Genomic DNA, 25,111 nt, shown 5'->3' with positions numbered 1-25,111 from the left:
GGGCTCGGCTCCTAATAGGGACTTCAAAAATACCAATCAATCCATCAATGGTATTTATTGAGCGTCCACTGACCCTGGCCAGGGTGAAGCTGCATCTTTAGATGTGATGGTGTTGAGGGGGAATCTCTTGTTAACAGACATTAAAACTGACAAACTAGAGCAGAGACATTGAAATAAAATAAAACATGAGAAGCAGCATGTCCTAGAGGAGAATGCAGAGGCCTGAAAGGCAGGAGTCCTGGCTTCCAATCAAGGCTCTGTCATTTGCTTCCTGGGTGACCTTGGGCAAGTCACTTCTCTGTGCCTCAGTTACCTCATCTGTAAAATGGGGATTCAATACCTGTTCTCAATCGACCAATAAATCAATGGTATTTATTTGAAAAAATAAAAAAAAGTCAGCAAGGTGACACTCGAGGGCCACAACTGTCAAAATTATTCATTCAATTGTATTTGTTGAGTACTTCTAGAGTGCAGAGCACTGTACTAAGCTCTTGGAAGAGTGCAGTCTCTTCCTTAGACTGTGAGCTCCATGTGGGACTGATTTGGTTTTTTGTTGTTTTTTTTTAATGGTATTTGTTAATTTCTTATTGTGTGCCTTGCACTGTACTAAGTACTGGGGTAAATAAAAGATAACCAGGTTCCACTTGGGGCTCACAGTCAAAGTAGGAGGGAGGACAGGTATCAACTCCCCATTTTGCAGAGGAGGGAAGTGAGGCACAGAGAAGTTAAGTGGCTTGCCCAAGGTCACCCAGGAGACAAGTGGCAAAACTAGGATTAGAGCCCAGGTCCTTCTGACTCCCAGGCCTGTGCTCTATCCATTAGACCGTACTGCTTCATCTGACTGTATTCATTCACTCAATTGTATTTACTGAGCGCTAACTGCGTGCAGAGCACTGTACTAAGCACTTGGGAGAGTACAAAAGAACAATAATCAGACACATTACCTGCCCACAACAAGCTTATAGTCCTTTTGAACAGACCCTTGATCCATGTCCTTGGTATCAACGCATCCTTTAAGTCCACACCAATCAGAGTCCTCTTCTCACTTCAGCTGTTGATCCCAGAAGCGGAGGGGCTTCTGCCCTTCAACCCCCTCCCACGATGGCAATGTGAGAGATCAGAACATCCCCCACTACCCCTGCCCCCAGCTCAGCACTGCCTGTTGGGAGTTGAGATTCTCTGCTGTCGTATCTGTTTGCAAAGAGACCAGTCAGCAAAAATTTCTACGGACCTCCTAGAGCCAAAAATCGGGAAGGAGCCTCAAAAAGCCCTCTGGTTCAGCCCATGTATCTGTTCAAGTCTTGCCCTAGACCTCTTTTTTTTTAATGTTTGCGTTGAAGCCGCAGTAGGAGGGTCTTAGGTTAGATGTCGGGGAACATTATGAGTTCAAAAAACCCTTTGGTTCAGGTCACGCATCTGTAAAAGTCTGCACCTAGACCTCACCAGAAGAATATCTTTCTGCCATTTTGTTGAAAATATTCAGATAAGACACATCCCCGTCCTGATGTAGATCCCTTCCTAGTGTCTCACGACTCATAATGTTCCCCGACGTCTAGCCTAAATCCCTTGTGCTGTGGCTTTGACGTAAATTTAATATATAATATTCAAAAAATCCATACTAAAATCCACTCGGTTTGGGGTTAGAAGGAAGCCCCCATAAGTCACATTAAAATAAAGGATGCTGAGAGGATCCTTGGTTATAATGTAATTCTTTAGCTGCATAGAAATTCTAGTGAGACTTATTTGTGTCTTATTCTTGTTTGGGAATCTTAAAGGTATCCAACACTGTAACAACCATCGGTTTGAAGGATAAATCAAAAGATTCTTGGTCACTGAAGCTTTGTGCCTTATATTTAGCTAATTCTTTCAACCTCTTGTGTTCTTTGACCTGCAACGACCCGTCAAGCCCACTGCCTGTTCGACTCCAAATTTCTTTCTCCTTTTCTGGATTGTTTTTATACCTCTCCAGGTTGCTAGACGATGGTATTTTGTACTTTCCGGATTCCTGGCATGATCTTCTGGCTTCCACGGAGCTCAGTCTCTCTGAATCTTTGCTTGGTGATCCATAGGCCTTGTCTGTATTTTCTGGAATAACTTTCTGTTTGGTTCTGGGGTTTTCAATATTGCTTGAACTGGATCTTTGATATTGCTCCTTCTTATCCAAGGTGTCTCTCGCTGCTGAAACGCTGTCGGTAGGCTTCCCCAAATCTCTAGTAGGTGAGGTGTGATTCTGGGGTGCCGACGTCACAGATTTCGTTTTCCCCAAGGACGGATCACTTCTAGAGCTTTTGGTATCGCTCGAAGGGACCGAATGGCTCTGAAGGGAAGTCAGCGCTCTCTTCCTCTGTGTCGAATTATCTGTGGACTTCCCCAAGTCACTGGGCGCGTACAGACAAGTCGGGACAGACTGTCCCAAATCGGGACAGACTTCCCTCACCTCTGAAAGCTTGTTTTCGTGATTCCCCAGATCCACTGACAGTGGTGTCTGATTTCCTTGAGAGTGGCCTGAAGAGACCTTCTCCCCTGCAAAATCCGCCCTGTTCTCCCCACCAACAGGTGGGGAAAACCACTTATACATGGGATTCTCCTGTCCATAAGGTTTTACCAGCTTCCCCGAGACCTCTGGTAAGGGGATCTGCCCTCCTCCCAAATTGGCCGAAACATTCCCTTCTCGTGGAAGGCTGGATTTGGGCTTTGAAAATCCACCGGGCTGAGGTAACTGCAGATTGTTCTTCTCCCCTTGAGGGATACCGGTTCCGGGTCTAGATGCTGGACCCGTATGTGACTCGGGATTCCGTGAGATCCTCGCTTCCGAGGGCACGTTGCTTTTCTGCTCTGCCCGGCCAACCGAGGCAGGCCGTGGACCGCTGTCCAACTCATGGCAGGTGTCCTTGCTGGCCAGATCTTTTCCGTGCCTCTCCTCGACTCCTAATAGAGGCCTTCCACGTTCCTTTGTGCTAGAAAAGGGACCCTTTGCCGCCTCAGTATATTTTTGGCTCTGCCCCAGGTCATTCGGAGGCAGTGATTGTTTTTCAGAATTCCCTTTTGAAACATTTTCCACTCTAATGGAGCGATTCGATGCCGAAATCTGGTACTTTTCAGGATTCCCTAAAGACTTGGTCTCCTCTGTCGAATCGTTTTTGTCCTTTAGCGATACATCGGAAGAAATCAGCTTCTCCCATTTAGGACAGGTATCATCTTCCGGGTTGCCGGTGTCACGGACCACCGGACGATCTAATATGGAAATCTGGTTCTTTCTGTCATCGCTCAAGTGTCTTATTTCTGCCGCAGTATCGGTTTTGTGCCTCGCTAACTGAGTGGATGAAAGTAATTGTTGCCCCTCGAGTTTCAGAGAGGGTTTCTGTTCAATAATACCGTTTCCACAAGCCACCAAATAATCTGGGGATGACTCCTGGGACTCAGACACAGTCTCAAAATTCATCTCTTTAGCAATATTATCATCACGGCTCCCGGTGGCAAGCATTGCCATACCAGGGGCTTTCTTCAGGTTGCTTTCAGGCTTCGTCTCTGAGGTGGCTTTCCTGTCAGACTCTGCCAAGGTGTTCAGTTTGGGCAATTTGTAGCTGCCCAAGTGATGACTGGTATTTTCTTCAGTCATATTTGACGTCTCGGCAAAGGCTTTCCGGGGTGACACTTCGCAGCCCTCTTCATTCCCCAAGGCTCCACTGAGATTCTCTCGCTCTGTGAGGCCTCTCGACGGTGCTTGTTTCACCCTCGGGTGACCCGCCATGTCCCCCTCACCTGCGGTTCTGGACTTTGGTTTGGTCCATCTTTCTGGTGCCGGCAACTGGTCCTTATCCAGATCCAGACAGGTGTCCGGCTTCCTCCCGGACTTGGTTTCCTGTTCCTCAGTTGACGGCGGCCTGTGAAACATTTCTTCCGGAGGGGATTTCCCCTTAGCTGGTGGGTGACCAGTGGGAGACTCTGGGGCCAGAAGTCTCCCTGGGACACCAGGATCCACTCCGCTCATTTGGGTTTCTCGGGCCTTTGGTTTGGTGTGCTCGGGATGAGGGCCCGGCTGGGTTTGCCACCGATCATGGCTGCCTGGCACCGCTGCTGCTCTGCAGGGATTTCTGGGAGTTCCAGGGATGGATCCCTGGGTATTTTCCAGTCTTTCTTCCACCCCCTGAGGATGTTTCCTTTCCACACTGGATGTGTTTTGGGGCCTGACCGGAGGCGGTGGCATCTGATAAATGACCGGGAGACTGATGGTGACTTGCGGGGGGTCGATCGTGGGCTGGACGTTCCGCGAAGCCCCGACGGCGGGGTAGTGAAAGGGTGGGATCTCTTCTGAGACTTTCTGTTCCAGCAAACACTCTTGGGTCGCAAAGAGGGCATCTCTTTCTGAGCCCGGGCTCGCCATTCCTGTATCCTCGGCCGAGATGCAGACGCTCATTGTAATTTGGGGAATCTCCCCGCCTTCCGCACCCTGGGGAATGGCCAAGCCGGTGGCCGGTCCCTCGTTGGAGAGGGACAGTGGGGCCAGGGGGCTAGCCTCCCCACAGTGCCCTGAGGCGTGGCTGTCTCCCGGTGCTGACCCTTGACTCCAGACAGCTCCCACACTGCCCGGGTCAAGAAGGGGGTTGGTTCCGGCATCCCAGATGGCAGATGGGACGTCCGGCTTGGGAAAGAGATCTGGTTCCAAGTCGGGAAAAGCTATTTCAGGCCGGACCGGTGGCCCCCGGGTAGGTACGTCTGAGTGGGAGGCTTCCAGAGGACAGAAGCCGCGGGGCGATCCGTCTCCTGGCTTCTCGTGGTCACCCGCCTCCAGCCGGCCCGTACCAGGAGCCTTGTGCGTGGATGCCCGTGGGGCCTCGAGTGCCCGCATCGGACCTACGCCCGCCCTGGGGGCCAGCCACCGCCAAGGGCTGCTGACCACCGTCGCCAGGCTGAAGGCCGGCATGGGCTCGGCCGAGGGGGCCAGCTGCTGGGCGGGCGGGCGTCCCAGGCACGTGCCGGCCAGAGACACCAGCTGCAGCACCCGAATTTCCGGCTTGTGGACTTTCCTCTTCTGCACACCTCTCGTCTTCCGCTGGTCCCCTCCGGCCTTCCGGACGGGTGGGGCGGCGGAGCAGAGCAAGCTGCTCTGCTCGAACTTCTCCTTCAGCTTGGACAGGACCGAGTTCTTTTTGCCCACCAGTCTGGGCAGGATGCCCCCGGCGGGTCCCGGCTTCTCCTCGGCTTCTTTCTCCTCGGCTGCCAGGAACACCTTCAGGATGTTTTTCACGGTGCCCCGCGCCGTGGGGTTCATCCACCTGGGCTTCTCGGCCAAGGGGTTCTTTGGCTCCGCCCCGACTTTCTCCCGGGTCTTCTCCAGGAGTTTGTTGATGGTGGCCCTGACGCGGCCTCTGACGGGGGAGGGTTTCTCCTTGAAGATCAGCCTCCCCACCTCCCTCGTCTTGAACCCGGCGAGGTCCCGGTGAGGGTTCATGAACTTGGAGCGGAGGAGCTGGAATTTGCTGGGCCTCCGCTGGGCCTCGCCGTCCTGGGGGTCCACGCCTCCTCTCGGCCTCCCCCCTCCGCCCGGGGGATGCCGGGCCTTCTCGGCAGCCCCCGGGGGGGACCCGGCCTCACGGTCGGTGATGTAGAACAGCAGGTTGCTGAGGAGGGCGAAGACCCCCGGGTGGGTGGCCATCCTGTCGATCTTCTTCTTCAGCACGTTGGGGTCCATGGGCGTCTCAGCGTTGTCCATTTTAGCTCCCGCAAACCTGCAGGAGAGCAAACGACATGGTCTTCTATGAATGTAGACTAGACTGGATCGAAAGCACCTTGTGGGCAGGGATTAGTCAGTCGTATTTATTGAGCCGTCACTATGTGCAGAGGACTGAACTAAGCACTTGGGAGAGTCCAATACAAGAATAAACAGCCACATTCCCTGCCCTTAACAAGCTTACAGTCTAGAGATTGGTTCAGGATAAGCATTGGGAAGTGACATCCGGAACAATGAACAACTGAACTACACAGCCCAGTGGATAGAACACAGCTCTTTATGGGCAGGGAACTGTGTTTGCTAATTCTGTTGTACTGTCCTCTCCCAAGTGCTTAGTACAGTGCTCTGCACACAGTAAGCACTCAGTAAATACCAGTGACTGATTGACTGACTGGCAGTCAGAAGGCTTGAGCACTCGAGCCTGCTGTGGGACTTTGGGCATGTCATTTAACTTTCTGTGCCTCTGTGTATAATGGGGATTCAATACCTGTTCTTCCTTCCCTTTTGACTGTTGAGCCCCACGTGGCACGGGACAGTACTTGACACATAGTAAGCATTTAACAAATACCATCGTTATTATTATTATTATTGATTTTACCGTATCCACCCCAGTAAGCGATTAATGAATACTGTTATCGGCATTGGTCGGGGCTGGAAAAAAACCTCGGCCTGAGTGAGAATGACTTTCTACTCAGGAAAATGGAAAGTTTAGAAGCAGCTTGGTCTAGTGGATAGAGCCCAGGCCCGGAAGTCAGAAGGACCCAGGTTCTAATCCCGGCTCTGCCACTTGTCTCCTGTGTGACCTTGGGCAGAGTCACTTCACTTTTATGTGCCTCAGTTACCTCATCTGTAAAATGGAGATTAAGTCCCTGAGCCCAATCTGGGACATGGACTGTGTCCAACCTGACTTGTATCTACCCCAGCTCTTAGAACAGTGCCCGGCACCTAGTATGTGATTAAAAAATACCATTAACAACAACAAAAAGGTTGTCCAGAAAAACCACAAAACAAATGGGCCCCGGCTGATACGGTAGGAGTGTTGATTTTTCCTATCTCCATCTAGGCGTGCATGACCTCAAAGCCAGTCAACATTCTGAACTGATTCCCCATCCAGGTCGATAACGCTCACGTGACCCATCATGGGCATGGTATCCGAGCTTCCCCTCCTCGTCAGGACCCTCTGTTCTCTCATAAAATGTCCGTGGCGGTAGGGGAAGGGAAGCTGAGACACCGAAGAGTTCTATCAAACAGCGGGAGATAAAGTCTATTTGCGCTGGTTTCCATTTTAAGAGGCCCCCACACCTGTAGCAAACAGCTCATCCCTAAAGCGAGAAATGTTGTCCTCGCTCTGCTTTAATGGAGGTTTACGGTGTTAACAGAGAACAGGTGCATTTTAAGCAGAGTATCCCCTCGCAGAAGAAACACCCCCAATAAGGAAAGGAACACAGCACAACCGGTTTTCGATCGGGAAGAAATGGAACTCCCCCAGAAGGGGCGATGAGGATCGACTCCTTCAAAATGCTAAATGTTAGGCCTCCTCCCTGTTGTCTAATTTTAGCACTGAATGGTTATCCAGGCTCTGAAAGAATTCATTCCCAATGATAGTTTGGCCTAGCGGAAAGACCACGCTCCAGAGAGTCAGAGGGACTGGGTTCAAGTCCCATGCCTGCTGGAATATTGTTGGAAAAGTCACTTTTCTGTGCCTTGGTTTTCTCATCTGCCAAATGGGAATTCAATACTTGTTCTCCCTCTCAGTTACACTCTGGGACAGAAACTGTCCAATCTGTTTATATCTACCCCAGGGTTTAGTTCAGTGCTTGGCATATAGTATGGGCAGGGGACGTGTCTGCCAATTCTGTTGTATTGAACGATCCCAAGAATTTAGTACAGTGCTCTGCATATAGTAAACGCTCCATAAATATCACTGATTAATTGATTGTTAGTAGGCACTTAACACAAAGTAGAAGCAGTGTGGCCTAGTTGAAAGATCACAGGCCCGGAAGTCAGAGGACCTAGGTTCTGATCCTGGCTCCGCCACTTGTCTGCTGTGTGACCTCGAGCAAGCCGCTTAACTCTGTGCCTCAGTTCCCTCATCTGTAAAATGGGGACTAAAACTGTGAGCCCCATGTGGGGCAACCTGACTACCTCGTATCTATTCCAGCGCTTAGAACAGTGCTCGGCTCATAGTAAGCACTTAACAAATACCATAATAATAGTAATCCTGTCTCTGCCACTTGTGTGCTCTGTGACTTTGGGCAAGCCACTTAACTTCTCCGGGCCTCAGTTGTCTCATCTGCAAAATGGTGATTAAGACTGTGAGCCCCATGTGGAAAATGGGCTGTGTCCAACATGATTACCTTATATCTACCCCAGGGCTTAGAACAGTGCCTGGCACATAGTAAGTGCTTAACAAATACCATAAAAATAAAAAAAAAATTCCTGTTCTATTTCTCTCTTGGATTGTGAGCCCCACATGACTTGGTGAATGTTTCGGATCTGATTTTATTTTCCCCAGTGCTTGGCACACAGTAAGCACGTACCAAATGTCATGATCATTATTGTTATCTCTGAGGGAAATTTCTGTTTTCTCAAAGCTCCCACTGGTCAGAAACACTTCAGTAATCAGAGTCCTGGATTCCAATCCCTTCGAACCCCGGTTTTATAATGGTGAACATTTTTCCCCAGGGGGCATTTAGATTTTTGGCAAATCCTAGCTGAGAGTCGGGTGACGATGAGATCATCATTTGGATTCAGAGTTCGGCAGAGACAAATGATGAGAGGCAAATTAAAGAAACTTTCTGAGAGCCACACAGCTAACCATCAGCCCAAATTTGCCAGAACGTGTCTCTGACCATCTTCGTGGGTCAGGGGGTGGGGGCGGTTTCAGTTTCTGAATGGTTTCATAATGGCATTTGTTAAATGCATACTATGTCCCAGGCACTGTACTAAGCGCTGTGGTAGATACAAGATAATCAGGTTGGATACAGTCCCTGCCCCACAGGGGACTCCAGTCTTAATCCCCATTTTATGGATGCGGAGACTGAGGCCCAGAGAAGTGAAGTGACTTGCCCAAGGTCACACAGCAGACCAGTGGCAGAGCAGGGATTAGAACCCAGGTCCTCTGACTCCCAGGTTCTTTCCACTAGGCCATGCTGCCTTAAAGTTCTTTCACTCACAGAGAAGGGCAGACGATTTGGCCAAGATTTCCAAACCAGGAACAGGAGCATGGAAAGTAGTGTGGCCCAGTGAAAAGAGCAAGGGCCCAAACATCAATAAATCCTGGCTTTTAATCCCGGCTCTGTTACTTGCTACCTGTGTAACCTCGGGCAACTCCTGTAGTGTCTCTGTGCCTCAGTTTCCTCACCTGTCTAATAAAGATTCAGTACCTTCTTCTCCCGCCCCTTTAGACTGTGAACCTCATGTGGGATAGGAACTTTGTCCAGTCTGATTATCCTGTACTGACCCCAATATTTAGCACAGTTCTTGGGTAATTTTTTTTTAATAGTATTTGTTAAGCACTTACACAACTTACTTTCACGGACCAGTAGATGTTGTCAAGTGGCTCCTTGGTCTTCTTCTTTGCCAGTGAAGTCTAATTCTTCCCATCTGTCCTTAAATCACCCATTTTTGCATTGCCTTCTGTGTCACTCTGTTTCACTCCCTTATCCTCCCCTAATAATAATAATAATGTTGGTATTTGTTAAGCGCTTACTATGTGCCGAGCACTGTTCTAAGCGCTGGGGTAGACATAGGGGAATCAGGTTGTCCCACGTGGGGCTCACAGTCTTAATCCCCATTTTACAGATGAGGGAACTGAGGCCCAGAGAAGTTAAGTGACTTGCCCACAGTCACACAGCCGACAAGTGGCAGAGCTGGGATTCGAACTCATGAGCCCTGACTCCAAAGCCCGTGCTCTTTCCACTGAGCCACGCTGCTCCCCTCCCTCAGCCCCACAATACTTATGTCCACATTTGTAATTTATCTCTTTGTATTAATGTCTGCCTCCCCCTCTAGGCTTTCAGCTAGTTGTTTTTTTTTTAATGGCATTTGTTATGTGCCAGGCACTGTACTAAGCACTGGGTAGGTTCCAGCTTATCAGGTTGGGCATAGTCCTTGTCCCACATGGGGCTCACACTCTGTATCCCCATTTACAGATGAGGTAACTGAGGCCCAGAGAAGTGAGGTGACTCACCCAAGGTCACTCAGCTGACACGAGGCAGAGCTGGGATTAGAACCCAGGTCCTTCTGACACCCAGGCCCGTCCTCTGTCCTCTAGGCCCTGCTGCTTCTCACTTTGGGCAGGGAATGTGTCTGCCAACTCTGCTGTATTGTACTCTCCCAAGCTCCTGGTACAGTGCTCAGCACTCAGTAAGCGCTCAATAAATTCAATTGATTGATTTCAGTATTCAGCATTCCCTCGAATTTCCTTTCCAATGATCCAGTACCTCCCACCCTCCCTCTTTCCACAGACACTGCCCTGGCTGCCAAGGGTGAGGGAAGTTCCGTTGAAGTCACCTTACAAAGAAGGAATCCATTTGGGCTCCTTAGGACCTTGAAAAACCGCTTCTGGCAGAGAGACAGAGACTCTGAAGAGTCAAACCATAAAACGGGATGGAATGGATTTTCCCAGATGGCCGGGAGAAGCAACAGAGGTGCTACGCTTTCCAAGTTTAGTTGTCGGTTGGACACAAGTTTGGCAGGCAAGCCGGGCCACGGCGCTTGGAAACATGAGACCATGGAAAGGTGCCATTTTGGGAGACATTCAAGAGTCCATCTCTCCCCCTGTTGGCTGTGGGGTCTCTGGGGAGATCTCTACTTCTGGATAAGGTAGGATCCATGGCTGTTTTTTTGATCTCGGTCTCTCTGACGGTGGAAAGCTGCTGGGCATTGTGGATTTGCTTTCAGAGAGCGATGCAGGGAGGTTCTGTTCACTCTGTGGAATATTCTAACCCCTTGTTCCTTGTTAATAATAACTAGGGTATGCCAGGAATTCTATTAAGGGGTACAAGCAAATCAGGTTGGGTACAGTCCCCCTCCTACATGGGGCTTGCAGTCTTAAACCCCACTTTACAGATGAAGTAACTGAGGCACAGAGAAGTGAAGTGACTTGCTTGTTAACACAGGGAGCCTGTGGCTTATATCTTTGCTACCCCAGGGGACAGAGAAAAAAAGATTAAAGTTGGTTTAGGGCAGGTACTGTGCTTTGACTTCTACTCTCTATAGACTGTAAGATCTTGTGGGACGGGATGGTGTCTCCCAACACTATCGTACTGTATTTTTCCAAACACTTAGAACAATGCTCTGCACACATTAAATGCTCAGTAAAAACCATTGATTGATAGATATGCACGGCACATGATAGACCAGGACGGTGAGCTGCACACAGCAGATCAACATTGCTGTTGTCGATGCTGTCGGCGATTAAACTTGAACTAATCCATTTCAGGGATTGAGCCTTGCCTCAGCAACATCACTTTAAATTAGGACTCTTCCTACTTAACTCAGAGAAAAAAGATTCTGTCTGCATCCCCTTTACATATATGCAGAGGGGCAGTTTATGCTGTTTCTCCTGGGTTAAAATATTTCTGAAATAAACGACACTGTCGCTGTCTAAATAACCGACACTGTCGCTGTCTATAATGTCCAACATTGGATTAGCAGATTCAGTGGCGATGTTAAGAACCAGAGTTTATGGTTCTGGCTAGGTCTGTCAGAAGTTTAATAGCCTTTGCCAAAGCTTGCTTTTTCCCATTACCCTGAGGAATTATTTGCATTTTGTGGGTACTTGCTTCTTAGGATTCTGAATGAATGTGCCGCACATCACCTCCTCTATCCCTTTTTCCTTCCATCCCTCTATCTGTCCTGTCTACCCACATGAGACGCTGTCATTCCCTGGGTAGCTGGGAATAATTTCCCGGAAGGCCCTGGGAAGATGCTAGAGTTTGGTCTTTGAATCCTAATATTGTTTTGAGTTTTGGGATGGAAATGGGCGCAAAACCACTTTTTTTGTTTCCAATCATGTCTCTCATCTGAAGTTTTCAGCAAGGGACGCTCGCTCACTGAAATGGTCTGAGAGACGATTCGTCTGCTGACAGGCTAAAATGTTGTTTAATCTCCCGTGGCGGGTATCAGTTTCAAAAATCCAAGATGATCTCTCCAGAAGCTTCAGTGTGAAAATTTTGGAAGCAGAATCTGATGCCTATTATCTAGAGGTTTTTAGAAGTGGACGGTTGGGGTCAATCGGGACAATTAGAATGATGCGGAACAGTGCCAATTCACTGGATTTACACATTTACACTGCCGTCCTCATTACACATAGGACAACATGGTCTCACTGTGGCTATTTTCATTCTTGTTCACTGGGGAGAGTGAAATCCAGGGTGAGGGGGGGCATAGGGACCACCTCCAATCACTGGCAAGGGTCATCAGAAAAGTGTGGGTGAAGGGACAGGAGAGGTCTCTGCTCTGGGGCCACTTTCTTCCTAGAGGGCCATGTGCATTCTCCAAAATAATGTACCCCTTCCCACCTCAAAGGAAACAACTAGCTTAAAAGAGTAAGAATGATTTTGTGACTAGCCATTTTACCCAGCTCTAAGGGGTTGGGGAGAAAAGGCGGTTTCTACCTCAGGGAGAACAGAGTTATTTTTTGGGAAGTGTGAACGATAAAGTTAGATGATGAAAGGAGTTCTGATCGTACAGCTCATGAGAAAGACAGAGATCGAAAGCAGCCAATAATACGCTCAAAGGATCGACCGGCTTGGAAAACTTGGACTCGATCGTTGTTCTGTTCCGTGAGGGTACAGCTCAGTGGGAGTCAGATTCAAAGAGGGGATCTTTACTTGGCATGATCTCAACTCTGGGGAGATGTGCAAAGTTCTCTTAGATATCTTTAGCGAGAGCTGGGCAAAGGGATCGAGAGTAGGCTTACTAGGTTGCTGATGCGTTGAATTCACTGGGATTGCTAAAGCCCTGGAACATGGGGGCAAAGTAAAACAGAAAAAGCTCCTGCTGAAATTGGATTAAAATCCAAAGAGATGAATGTAAATCATTAAAAGTTCCTCAAAACCCAGCACAACGTGTCATATGGAACATGTCTACCAACTCTGTTATATTGTCCTCTCTCAAGCACTTAGCACACTGCTCTGTACAAAGTAAACGCCCCATAAATACCACTGATTGATTGTTTGGATGGGAAAAGACTATCCAGACACTGATACAGCAGAAGAAGACCTGGCTGATAGAGTAGGGTTGGTATTTTTCTTTCCTTGTTTTTTTCTTTCATGCATTCAATCCATCAATAAATCAGTGGTATTCATTGAGCACTTCTTGGAGGCAAAACACTTTACTAAAGCGCTTGGGAGAGCACTTGATAAACATGACCCCTTCCTCAAAGGAGTTTACGAATTAATTCAGTCATTTGTTCACGTTTATTGAGGGCGTTCTGATGTGCAGAGCCCTGTATTAAATACTTAGGGGAGTTCAGTAGACATAACGAACATGGTCCCTCCCCTCAAGAAGCTTCCAATCTAAATCCGATTTTGGCTAAGGATGCAGCCCCCCTCTAGACTGGAAGCTCATTATGGGCCGGGAACATGTCCCCCAACTCTGTTGTACTCTCCCAAATGCTTAGTACAATGCTCTGCACAGAGTCAACACTCAATAAATACCACAGTTTGATTAACAGGGGTATCATTGAGGATTCGGGCATAAACCTTCCCTTGAATTCTGGATTGGCTACCTTCTTATGCCAACACTGTGGGTCATACTCTATCTACTGTGTAATGAATGCAGGATAATTGGACAGAGAAGAACCAACATGATGAAAGTGATGGGAAACAGTCCTAAGAGGAAAGGCTAGTAGAGTTTGGATCGTTTTGTCCAAAGAAGAGAAGGTAATAACTGACTTTGATTTTAAGAGTTCCATAGACCCAACAAGAGGAAATGGAATTAAAGGGCCTCAGAAGATAATTGTTTCTTTCCTACCCATTCTCCCTTCTACTTGGACTATGAGCTTCATGTGAGACAGGGGCTGTGTCTGACCTGATTAACCCCAGCACTAAGTACAGTGTCTGGCCCATAGTAAGCACTTATAATTACCATAATTATTATAACGGGAAGCTTTTTGATGCTTGGGGATAAAACCCTGAAAAAGGGCACTGAGGAGCTTGTGAAGTCTGTAGGCCTGGAGGTTACGTGGTCATGGATGGTTCAGTCATTCATCTGTTTCGAAGCAGGGGAGTGGCTCAGATGACCTCTTGGAGTCCTTTCCAGTCCTTGGGAGTTGATAAAGGTTTGACGGAAAGAAGATGAGTACAAATTGTGCATCTACACAGTACCTAATGATGGCTTCTCTCTATGGAACTGTTGGCCCTATTTTCTCAGCATCTGTTAAGGTAGCTAAATCTAACTCCAAATCCAGCTCCCATTTTAAGAAGTGAACAAAATTTTAACCTTGTGACTGAGACTTTGTAATAATAATAATGATAATAGTTACGGTGTTTGTTAAGCACTAGTGCCAGACACTGTACTAAGCGCTGGGGTGGATACAAGCAAATTGGGTTGGACACAGCCCCTGTCCCACGAGGAGCTCGCAGTCTCAATCCCCATTTTCCAGATGAGGTAACTGAGGCTCAGAGAAGTGAAATGACTTGCCCAAGGTCACACAGCAGACCAGTAGCAGAGCCGGGATTAGTACCGAGGTCCTTCTGACTCCCAGGCCTGGGCTGTATCTACTGGGACCCACTGCTTCTCATCTGCTGCTGAGAAGCAGCGTGGCTCACTGGAAAGAGCACGGGCTTTGGAGTCAGAGGTCATGGGTTCAAACCCCGGCTCTGCCACTTGCCAGCTGTGTGACTTTGGGCAAGTCACTTAACTTCTTGGTGCCTCAGTTCCCTCATCTGTAAAATGGGGATTAAGACTGTGAGCCCCACGTGGGACAACCTGATTCCCCTGTGTCTACCCCAGCGCTTAGAACAGTGCTCGGCACATAGTAAGCGCTTAACAAATACCAACATTATTATTATTATTATCTACATAGCCTTGTACATAAGGCTACTCTCTAATTCGGTTGAAATTCTATTTAAAAATGTGTGACTTAGAATTGTTAAGGGTCTGTTAATGTGACTGAGTGTCAAAGATTCATTCATTCAGTCAATCATATTTACTGAGCGCTTACTGCGTGCAGAGCACTGTACTAAGTGCTTGGAAATGACCAGTGTAGACTGGGAACTCCTTGTGGAAAGGGACCATGTCTACCAACTCTGTCATCAATCGATCAATCGTACTCGCTGATCGCTTTCTCTGTTCAGAGCACTATACTAAGCGCTCGGGAGAGTCCAATATAACATAATTGGTAGACACTTTCCCTGCCCGCAACGAGCTTATAGTTTAGTTTTCCAAGCACAGTGCTCTGCACCAAGTGAGAACTCAATAAATCCCATTCATTGATTCCTTGAAAAAAGCTTGGAGCGTATTTATTCATGTGCATCTCTAAAGAGTGGGTACAGACTGTTTCTCTAAAATGGCAATGGGGAAGCAGCAAACGTCCAATGATGAAGCAATAGAAATACCTCAAAGTAATGCATGGCGATCCATACAAGGTAACCTTTTCCAATGACTGACTGAGAAACAAAACCAGAAATAAAAAGACAACCCAACAGCTCTCTCTTGGAATGTCCCATCAACCAGCTCTGCTGGTCCATGGGCGGTCCAAGCCCAAGAAGAGGAGTTTGCTTAAAAAAATAAAAAAAAAAGAGGTGTTTGTGGGCAGGGAATATGTTTGTGTGTTTTAAGGTACTTGCTAAGCACTTATGTGTCAAATGCTGTTTTAAGCACTGGGGGAGGTACAAGTCAATTAGGTGAGACACAGTCCCTGCCCCACATAGGGCTCACCGTCTTAGCAGTGCTCTGCACTTAGTAAGCACTCAATAAATATGATTAAGTGAATGAATGAAAGTAGGATTGAATCCCCATTTTACAGTTGAGGAAACTGTGGTGCAGAGAAGTGAGGCGACTTGCCCAAGGTCACACAGCAGACAAGAGGAGGTGAACCCGGGTCCTCTGACTCCCAGGCCTGTGCTCTTTCCACTAGCCCACGCTGCTTCTCTGCCAACTCTTTTGTACCACGCTCTCCCAAGTGCTCAGTACAGTGCTTTGCACCCAGTAGGCACTTAAGAGTAAGGCTTGGGGTTCAGAGGATATGGGTTCTAATCCCGGCTCTGCCATTTGTCCGCTGTGTGATCTTGGGCAAGTCGCCTCATTTCTCTGTGCCTCGGTTACCTCCTCTGTAAAACGGAGATGAAGACTGTAAGCCCCACGTGGGACAACCTGACTATCCTGTATCTACCCCAGTGTTTAGAACAGTGCTTGGCACATGGTAAGCATTTAACGAATACCGTAATAATTAGTAGTAGTATCACTGATGGATTGTACTCTCCCAAGTGTTTAGTAAAGTGCTCTGCACACAATAAGTGCTCAATAAATATCATTGATGATGATGATGAAGATGAGACTGTTGGAAAGAGGCGTTCCCCAAAGACGATGGGCAAAGTCAGAAGGAGCAGCGGTGCCAGACACAGACGGAGACACACACACGGTGTAGGGTGGATGAGGGGTCCTGACCAGAAATAGTCCATCGGGACAGGGTTTGTTTGAAGGCCCGAGACACAGTGATGACTCCGCTAAGAGGACGAATGCTCCAGAGAACCTGTAATGCTAGGATGGTGAAGATGAGGGGGATGAGGATGATCGACGGTGAAGACAGAGACGAAGATGAAGGCGACGACCACCGGCCTCTCCACCTGAGGCTCCCGAGGATGCAGAAGGGCAGCCTCGGGAGCCTCACAGAGAAAGTAAGATCCCTGCTAATGCTGGACAGTTACTTCCAAAAGTGGCAATGCTTTGTGCCTGCAAACAACCTAGCTTCCCCAGCCCGGCACTTTGGGCTCCTTCGAGAGGATGTTCAGATCAGAAGAGCAGGGCACTCAATAAACCGATCGAATGAATTAAGGGTGGGTAGAGGGTGGGCCTAGAAGTCACAACTGGGTTAGAATCCCGGCTCTGCCCCTTGTCTGCTGGATGATCTGGGGCGAGTCATTTCACTTCTCTGGGCCTCAGTTCCCTCAACTGGAAAATGGGGATGAAGACCGTGAGCCCCAGGAGGGACATGGACTGTGTCTATGTAATGACTTAACAAGTAAATAAGTTAGTGCTTAACAAATACGATAAAATAAATCCAATGATTCAGGGGGGTTTTAATTGTTCTGCTAGAGCTCTGTATGGCGTGCCCATTTCCATCTCTAACAATTTTTAAAAGGATACCTCGGCTAAGAGCAAATGGATTGGTGAATTGTACTTTCCAAGCGCTTAGTACAGTGCTGTGCACACAGGAAGCACTCAATAAGTACGATTGAATGAAGGAATTCAATGTGAATGAGGCCATTTTAAGGAATCTGGGATGATCACGCTGATATGCTTGTATCTACTCCAGTGCTTAGTACAGTGCCTCGCACATAGTAAGTGCTTAACGAATACCACAATAATTATCATTAATGTCAACCTGGAGACCTAAATTGAAACTGTTTTTCCCTAACAACAGTGAAAGATCCATTAAAAAAAAAAGTCCAGCGTCTACATTCACATCCAAGTAGCTACATCTCTGTCCAATTTGGAACACCCCAGAACACTGGAAAAGGGGTAGGAGGAGAGGTCAGATCCTCATCTCCTCCCTCTCATGCATTCCTAATTTCTCTCCAGCTATCATCCTTACTGGGCCTCGTTCTCCTGTCTCCCTCCACCAACCCCTTGTTCGCACCCTCTCCGCAGCCTGGAACTCCCTCCCGCTTCGGAGAAGCAGCATGGCCTAGTGGAAAATGCCCGGGCCTCGGAATCTGTGGACCTGGGTTCTAATTCCAGCTCTGCGAATTGTCTGCTGCCTGACTGTGGGCAAATCATTTCACTTCTCTGTAAAACAGGGATGAACTCCTCCTCCCTCCAGTTTACACTGTGAGCCCCATGTGGGATGGGGACTGTGTTCAAACTGATAAACTTGTAGCTACCGCAAGGCTTAGAACAGTGCTTGGCACATAGTAAGCACTTAACAAATACCATTTTAAAAATTGATCAGTGGTATTTATTGAGTTTGACTGAACGCTTTCCTTATCCTCAAACTATCTATCTAGTGGAAAGAGCACAGGTCTGGAAGTTTAGGGATCTGACTTCCCAGCTCCACCACTTGCCTGCTTTATGACCTTGGACAAGTCACTTAACTTCTCTGTGCTTCGGTTTCTCCTCTGCAAAACAGAGAAGCAGCATGGTGTTGTGGAGAGAGCATGGGTCTGGGCGTCAAAAGGTTCTAATCCCTGCTCTGCCACATGCCTGCTGTGTGACCTTGGGCAAGTCACTTCTCCATCCCTCAGATTCTTCATCTGTAAAATGGGGATTAAGACTGTGAGCCCCTTGTGGGTCAGGGACTGTGTCCAATCCCATTTGTTTGTACCCACTCCAGGGCTTAATACAGTGCCTGGCACACAGTAAGCGCTTAACAAATACCAGAATTATTGTTATTATTATTATAATACCTGCGCTCCTTCCTATTTAAGCTGCGAGAGCCCCCTATGAGACAGGAACTACGTCTGACTCGAACTCTACTTCAGCACTTAGAACGGTGCCTGACGCATACTAAGCGCCTAACCCATACCGCAGTTATCATTATTATCATCGCTATTATTCCCTGACACAAACACCTCCCACATCTCCCTGGCATAACCCCCTCCGCCACAGTTTCCCAGAAAACCATTTATATAAGACCAGCGAGAACAGACACAGAATGGAATGAAATGAAAACGGAAATGGAAAAAAGGAAATGGAAATGGAAATGAAACACAGCAGTGAAATCATTCTGAAAGCCCCAAGAGACCAAACCCTCCAGAAGAAGGTCCTGATTCTATGTACTGACCTCTCAGTCTATGCTCAGAACCCCCTGGGGGGACAGGTAACTTGCTGGACATCTTCTGATTTGGCTTATCAAGCACCCAACTCATCTAGCTCTCTGTCTTCAGTTGAAGGCCCTGTATTTCTGTTTATTGCTACACTGTACTCTCCCAAGCACTCAGTACAGTGCTCTGCACACAGTAAGGGCTCAAAAAATACCACTGACTGAAGGAATGACTTCAGCTAGTGCTTTCTAGACTGTAAGCTTGTGGCGGGCAATGAACGCTGTCTACTCACTCCGTTACACTGTGCTCTCCCAAGCTCCGGGCACCAAGTAAGTAGTCGGGAAATACAACCGATCGATCGACAGTCGCTGTTGGGATGATTCTAGCTCTCGGCTTCACTTTCTCTAGTTCCAACACACGTTCAAACTGAGCAAAAAGAGGCAGTCGGGATTTGGAGGGTTCACGTGGCAAAGCGCAGGGTTAAACACAGTCTCCGGCTTTTTTTATTCACACCAGATACCACCCTGCTGAGTGAAGTAATGTCTGTTTTCTGGCTGGAGAAATCCCAGCCCCACCCAAAATACGTGGTTACCTGAGCAATGAAGACTAAATAGGAACTGACAGCAGCAGCTTGAAAAAGCCAACTGCAGATCTGTTTCCTCACCCAGCTTGGCTTAGTGGAAAAAGCCCGGGCTTAGGAGTCAGAGGACACGGGTTCAAAATTCCGGCTCCACCACTTGTCTGCTGTGTGACCTTGGATGAGCTGCTTAACTGCTCTGTGCCTCAGTTACCTCATCTGGGAAATGGAAACTGTGAGCCCCACATGGGACTACCTGATTACCTTGTATCTACCCCAGCGCTTAGAACAGTGCTCGGCACATAGTAAGCGCTTAACAAATACCATAATGATTATTATTATTATTGCATGGCGAGTTCAGAGTTGGGTGGCATTTTTTCCATAACTTTTCTCCCAAAGTTGTCTGATTTTTTTCTTTCAAAAAAAAGTGGAAAGATCTAGTGTGATTAAAAACGCAGGCTGGAAAGGTTAAGCACATGTGTTGTGCTGGACGTTGAAAGGCCAAAGCACGACTTTTTTTTCCATGTAGAAGTCTCCTCAGTCCTATTATAAATGCAGCATTGTAACACCAAGAGAGTAACATTTCATTAATGGATAATCCAAGAAATATCAGAATCACCAGTGTTACGGAGGCACTAATCTCGGAGCGAGAGGGCAAAAAGCGATAGAGGTTTGCGGATCGGAGGAAATAGCCCATTAGATGAGCAACTGCAGTTAGTTTTATTGGAATAAGTGAGCCAATAGTATTAGTTTTGCATTCGACTTACATGATTGTCCAAGAGATTACTCAAAATGAATGCCCTTGTAGGTTGTGGCACGGAAAATTAGGTGAAATTCCAAGAGTAAACTACATTTAGAAGAGTGAAAAGATATTCTCAATGGACAACAATGTATTTCAAGAAGCAACTGGGATCGTCCGATCTCCCTGAAAATTGGGAAAAGTTCCACGTTGGGTGAACTGCTTCGCCAAGCTCTATCCCACGGAACAACCTGTGGCCTAAAACTCATTCGACCCTAGCCAACTCGTTCTGAGAAACCACTAGATCACCTGAGGGCTTTGGAAATGGCCTTTGAGGAAATGGGAAAGAAACGACAGAAACCGCTTTACTTTTCCGCTGTGGATACTTGATAAAGCGCTTCGCCCAAGTTTTCTAGCCTCTCTCTGTGCTCCAGGTCTTGGTACAGGCCTTTGGGAACGTTGTTTAGGCCGTAGAGCAATCCATAGAGGCAGCCGGCAATTGATCCAGTGGCTCCGCTCTCACCTGCATCAGAAAACCAAAAATGGCCAACAGTAATCAATCAATTGTACAAATTGAGCACTTACTGTGTGCAGAGCACTGTACTAAGCACTTTGGAGAGTACAACACACAACAATAACAGACATATTTCCTACTCACAACGAGCTTACACTCTGGAGTTGGCGGAAAGATTTCACTCAGTCAATCGACAGTATTTATTGAGCGCTTCCCGTGTGCAGAGCTCTGTACTATGTGCCTGGGAGAGTAAAATATGACCCACAAGAAGCTTAAAGTCTCTATTTTGGGTAGGGAATGTTTCTGCTAATCCTGCTGTACTGTACTCTCCCAAGTTCTTAGTACAGTGCTTTGCACATAGTAAGCACTCAATGAATACCATTGATTGATTGACAGACAATAAAATAATAACTGTAGCAATAATAATAATGGTGGTATTTTTTAAGCGCTTACTCTGTACCAAGCACTGTTCTAAGCACTGGGGTAGCTACAAGGTAATCAGGTTGTCCCATGTGGGACTCAAAGTCTTAATCCCCATTTTACATATGAGGTAACTGAGGTACAGAGAAGTGAAGTGACTTGCCCAAAGTCACACAGGTATAAATGGTGGAGCTGGGATTAGAACCCACGACCTCTGACTCCCAAGCCCGTGCTCTTTCCATTAAGCCACCCTGTTGGCATTCATTAAGCATTGAGTATGTGCCAAGCACTGGGATAAATGGAAAGGGATCAGATTGGACAGAGTCCTGTCCCACCCGAGGCTAACTATCCAAGAGGGAGAGCAAGTTTTTTTTTTCACTTTATGAATGAGGAAACTGAGGCACAGAGGAGGTAAGTGACTTGGTCAAGGTCACATGGCAGTGTCTCATGGCGTTGCATCTACTCCAGCGCTTACCTGCTCTGTTGTATTGGACTCTCCCAAGCGCTTAGTCCAACGGTCTACACGCACTAAGCGCTCAATGTTTACCTTTGATGATCATGATGCTTGATGACTCCGACCTGAGTAATTTATATCTTCCCTAGCTCTTAGTACAGTGCCTAACACAGAGTAAGCGCTTAACAAATGCCATTTAAAAAAAAATTCCTTGGTTGATTGGAGTAAATTCTGTCCTCAAGGAGTTTTCAGTTTGTGACAGCTGACCAACACCGATCCCGTTACAGAGGTGAAACTGGAGAAACTAAAGGGAGAGTCAGCCCCACAGCGCTTATGTCCATATCTGTCATTTTATTTATTCGTATTCCTGTCTGTCTCCCCTGCTCTAGACCGAGAGCTCGTTGTGGACAGGGAATGTCACTGTTTATGGTTGTATTGTACTTTCCCAAGCGCTTAGTAAAGGGCTCTGCACACATCAAGCACTCAATAGATACAACTGATGGAATGAATGAACAGAGATGGTGGAAGGGTTCCCCACCCATGACGAGCTTCCAGTTTAGAGGGGGTGACGGACAGATGGACAGACAGAACCTCGAGGTCCGGTCCCCGAATAGGAAGGAATTGGTCAGCGGTGCCGGGCGGACCGCGGGAGAAACGAACCTCCGTGAAACATGGCTCGATTGCAGAGCTCCGGCCAGTCGCACCCCGTCCCCAGGAGCGCGTCGTAGGCGATCATTGGGGCGTCGTGGCCTCTCCTTCCTCCTCGGCCTTCCGAACTCCACTTCCTGTAAGTCTAAAGAAACCGGCCCGGGTGAGTTGGGGGAGACGGTGAGAGGTCCCGCCATTTGGCTTTAGTTTGGTGGACTCTGCTAGTGACCTGGCCTGAACCCGCCGATTTTGTCATCATCGCCTGTATTTATTAGTAATGCCGATAATACCACCTGTGGTATTTATTAAGCACTTACTATGTGCCAGGCACTGTACTAAATGCTGGGGGGGGGGGGATACAGGCAAATCGGGTGCGACGCAGTCCGTGTCCCTTGTGGAACTCACGGTCTCAATTCCCATTTTACAGATGAGGGAACTGAGGCACAGAGAAGTGAAGTGATTGGCCTAAGGTCATGCAACAGATAAATGGTGGAGTCGGGATCAGAACCCAGAAGCCGGGATCTAGCCCCCCAGACCACACTGCTTTTCTGAAGCTAAAAATGAAAGTTTACCTTGTCTCGCTCCTCGGCGTCGTAATTATCCGGAAAGATGGCTTTACTTCCCTTCTCATCAGCAATCCCTCTCTCCTCCAGGTAGAACTGCCATTTGGCTTCAAAGTAAAACCAGTGTTCCTGGTACTCTAAGCACAAAGAGAGAAGTGGAGAAGTTTAGTCCATTCAAAAGATAATAATAATCTTTAGACTCTAAGCTCATCATGGGCTGGGAATGTGTCTGTTTAATGTCATATCGTACTCTCCCACGCGCTTAGTACATTGCTCTGCACACAGTAAGCATTCAATAAATACAACTGGCTTATTTCTTTAGTGCTTACTATGTACCAAGCACCATACTAAGCGCTGGGGTAAATACAAGAAAATCAAGTCTCACATGAAGCTCACAGTCTAAGTAGGAGGGGGAATGGGGATTCGATCCCCATTTTACAGATGAGGTAACGGAGGCCCAGAGAAGTGAAGGGACTTGCCCAAGGTCACACAACAGACAAGTGGCTGAGCCAGGATTAGAACCCAGGTCCTTCTGACTCCCAGATCTGGGCTCTAGCCACTACGCCATACTGACATTAGGCTTCGCTGCCTCACAGAAAACGTTGTCTCCTCCAATGCAGGTCAGAATCAGTCTCCTTGGGAGGAATTGAAATTATTTGGTTATTATTCTCCTGGCCTGAATTCTCAAGTTATTTGATTGCAATCGTGTATAGCAGGGGCAAGAAATGAGGGTGAGAATTGAGGTTGGGGCATGGACCAGAGGAAGAAGGGGGAGAAGTACACGGCCATGAAAGAGCAGTGGCGGCAATCTCTTCTTCAGACCGCTTTACAACTGTAATCTCATTAATCATCACACCGTTCCTTCAAAGCAGGGAGAGGAAAAGCAGAATTCAGCTGAGTTAGCGAATGGAAATCGGAGTCTCAGAAATGTTGAGTGATTTTTCTGGAGCCCTTCAGCAGCGGGACAGGGCTGGAAATAGAATCACGGGTCATTCTCGATATACTAAGCCATTTCCCTGGGGCTAATTCCCTAGGCATAGTCCCAGGGCTGTGTACTAGACACCAAATCATATGCCACATCTTTGGCAAATGAAGAAAGAAACATTTAAACTAGAGTTCAGAAACACTCAACTTCTTCCTTTTCCTCCTCCTTCTTTTTCATCCATTCATTCAATTGTATTTGTTGAGCGCTTATTGTGTGCAGAGCACTGTATTAAGTGCTTGGGGGACTGCAGTGTAATACAGCCTATTGAATTTGCCAGGGGTTTTCTGTGGGATTTTAGGTCTTACTCCATTCCACATCTTGCTGAAATAGAGACATTTTCACCTCAGTCTTGTGTATTGAGGCCCAAGAGCACCCCACAACTCAGAGGCAAAGGGCCAACCTGGAGAATGCACAGTTTGGGGGCTTTTTTAGGGGGGAGGGTGGTTTGGGTATCATATTCGTTAAGCACTTACTACGTGCCATGCTCTGCACTAAGCGCTGGGGTAGACAGAAGCTACATCAGGCTGGATACAATCCATGTCCCGCATTGGACTCACGGTCTCCATCCTCATCTTACAAGATGAAGGAACCGAGGGATAGAGAAATGAAGTGACTCGCCCAAGGTCACACAGCAGACAAGTGGCAGATTAGAACTCAGGTCCTTCTGACTCCCAGGCTCTATCCACCAAGCCAAGCTGTTTCTCTAAACAGACATTTCCCGCTCACAGGGAGCTTACGGTCTAGAAACGAGTTCACCCTCTCCCCAGCCTCACCTGCCTTCAAAGATAGGGAGATAGATGCTTCATTCATTCAGTCGTATTTCTTGAGCGCTTACTGTGTGCAGAGCACTGTACTAAGTGCTTGAGACAGTCCAATACAACAATAGACACATTCCCTGCCCACAACGAGCTTACAGATTAGAGCGGGGGAGACGGACATTAGTAGAAATAAATGACGGATAGGGACCTGAGTGCTGTGGGGATGAAGAAAGGGAGCAAGTCAGGGTGACGCAGAAGGGAGTGGGAGAAGAGGAAAGGGGAGTTTAGTCAGGGAAGGCCTCTTGGAGGAGATGGGCCTTCAATAAGGCTTTGAAGGGAGGGAGAGTCATTGACAGATTTGAGGAGGGAGGGCGTTTCAGGCCAGCGGGAGAATGTGGGCGAGGGGTCGGCGGTGAGATAGACGAGATGGAGGCACAGTGAGAAGGTTGGCATTAGAGGAGCAGAGGGTGCGGGCTGGGTTGGAGTAGGAGAGCAGCGAGGTGAGGTAGGAGGGGGCGGGGGGATCGAGACGCTTCTCACCTGCCATGTGCCGGATGGTCTTCTTACAGTAGTCCTCTGCCTTGGGCATCTCCCTCATCATGTCCCTCCCCCACTGGACAAGAGGCTTTCCTTGGATGGCGTACGACACGAACAGAGCTGTGCACAGGGAACCCAGGAACCCTGGAAGAAGACAGAGTCATAAAAATGGTGACCGCTCACTATGGGCCACACGATGTGCTAAGCGTCGGGGTAGATACAAGATAGATAAAACTCAGTCCCTGTCCCC

The 25,111-nt window shown here is 47.8% G+C and overlaps 2 protein-coding genes across 6 annotated transcripts in view; one reads left to right on the top strand and one right to left on the bottom strand.

The window, feature by feature from the left end:
• Positions 1–940: 940 nt before the first annotated feature.
• ADPRHL1 (ADP-ribosylhydrolase like 1) overlaps positions 941–25,111 on the bottom strand; it is a 33,430-nt gene continuing 9,259 nt past the window's right edge. The window contains exons 4-8 of one of the 2 annotated variants that reach the window (XM_039914963.1): positions 24,865–25,005; positions 22,591–22,718; positions 22,031–22,163; positions 20,352–20,505; positions 941–5,729 (exon numbers count right to left, since the gene is read on the bottom strand). In XM_039914963.1, the coding sequence (XP_039770897.1) occupies positions 1,751–5,729; positions 20,352–20,505; positions 22,031–22,163; positions 22,591–22,718; positions 24,865–25,005 (4,535 nt within the window). In that variant the 3' untranslated portion in view covers positions 941–1,750. Of the gene's footprint in view, positions 5,730–19,944; positions 20,506–22,030; positions 22,164–22,590; positions 22,719–24,864; positions 25,006–25,111 lie in introns of those variants that run through there. The other variant, XM_039914964.1, reaches the window with a different exon arrangement.
• TMCO3 (transmembrane and coiled-coil domains 3) overlaps positions 10,201–25,111 on the top strand; it is a 78,342-nt gene continuing 63,431 nt past the window's right edge. For all 4 annotated transcript variants that reach the window (XM_029048486.2, XM_039914965.1, XM_029048487.2 and 1 more), the window contains exon 1: positions 10,201–10,558. The gene's annotated coding sequence lies outside the window, so the exon portion shown is untranslated. The remainder of the gene's footprint in view (positions 10,559–25,111) is intronic.

This window comes from Ornithorhynchus anatinus, chromosome 20 (genome assembly GCF_004115215.2).
Source record: "Ornithorhynchus anatinus isolate Pmale09 chromosome 20, mOrnAna1.pri.v4, whole genome shotgun sequence".
NCBI classification, from domain to species: domain Eukaryota; kingdom Metazoa; phylum Chordata; class Mammalia; order Monotremata; family Ornithorhynchidae; genus Ornithorhynchus; species Ornithorhynchus anatinus.
Note: the sequence above shows the minus strand (reverse complement) of the source record. Positions and strands in the feature narration are given on the sequence as shown.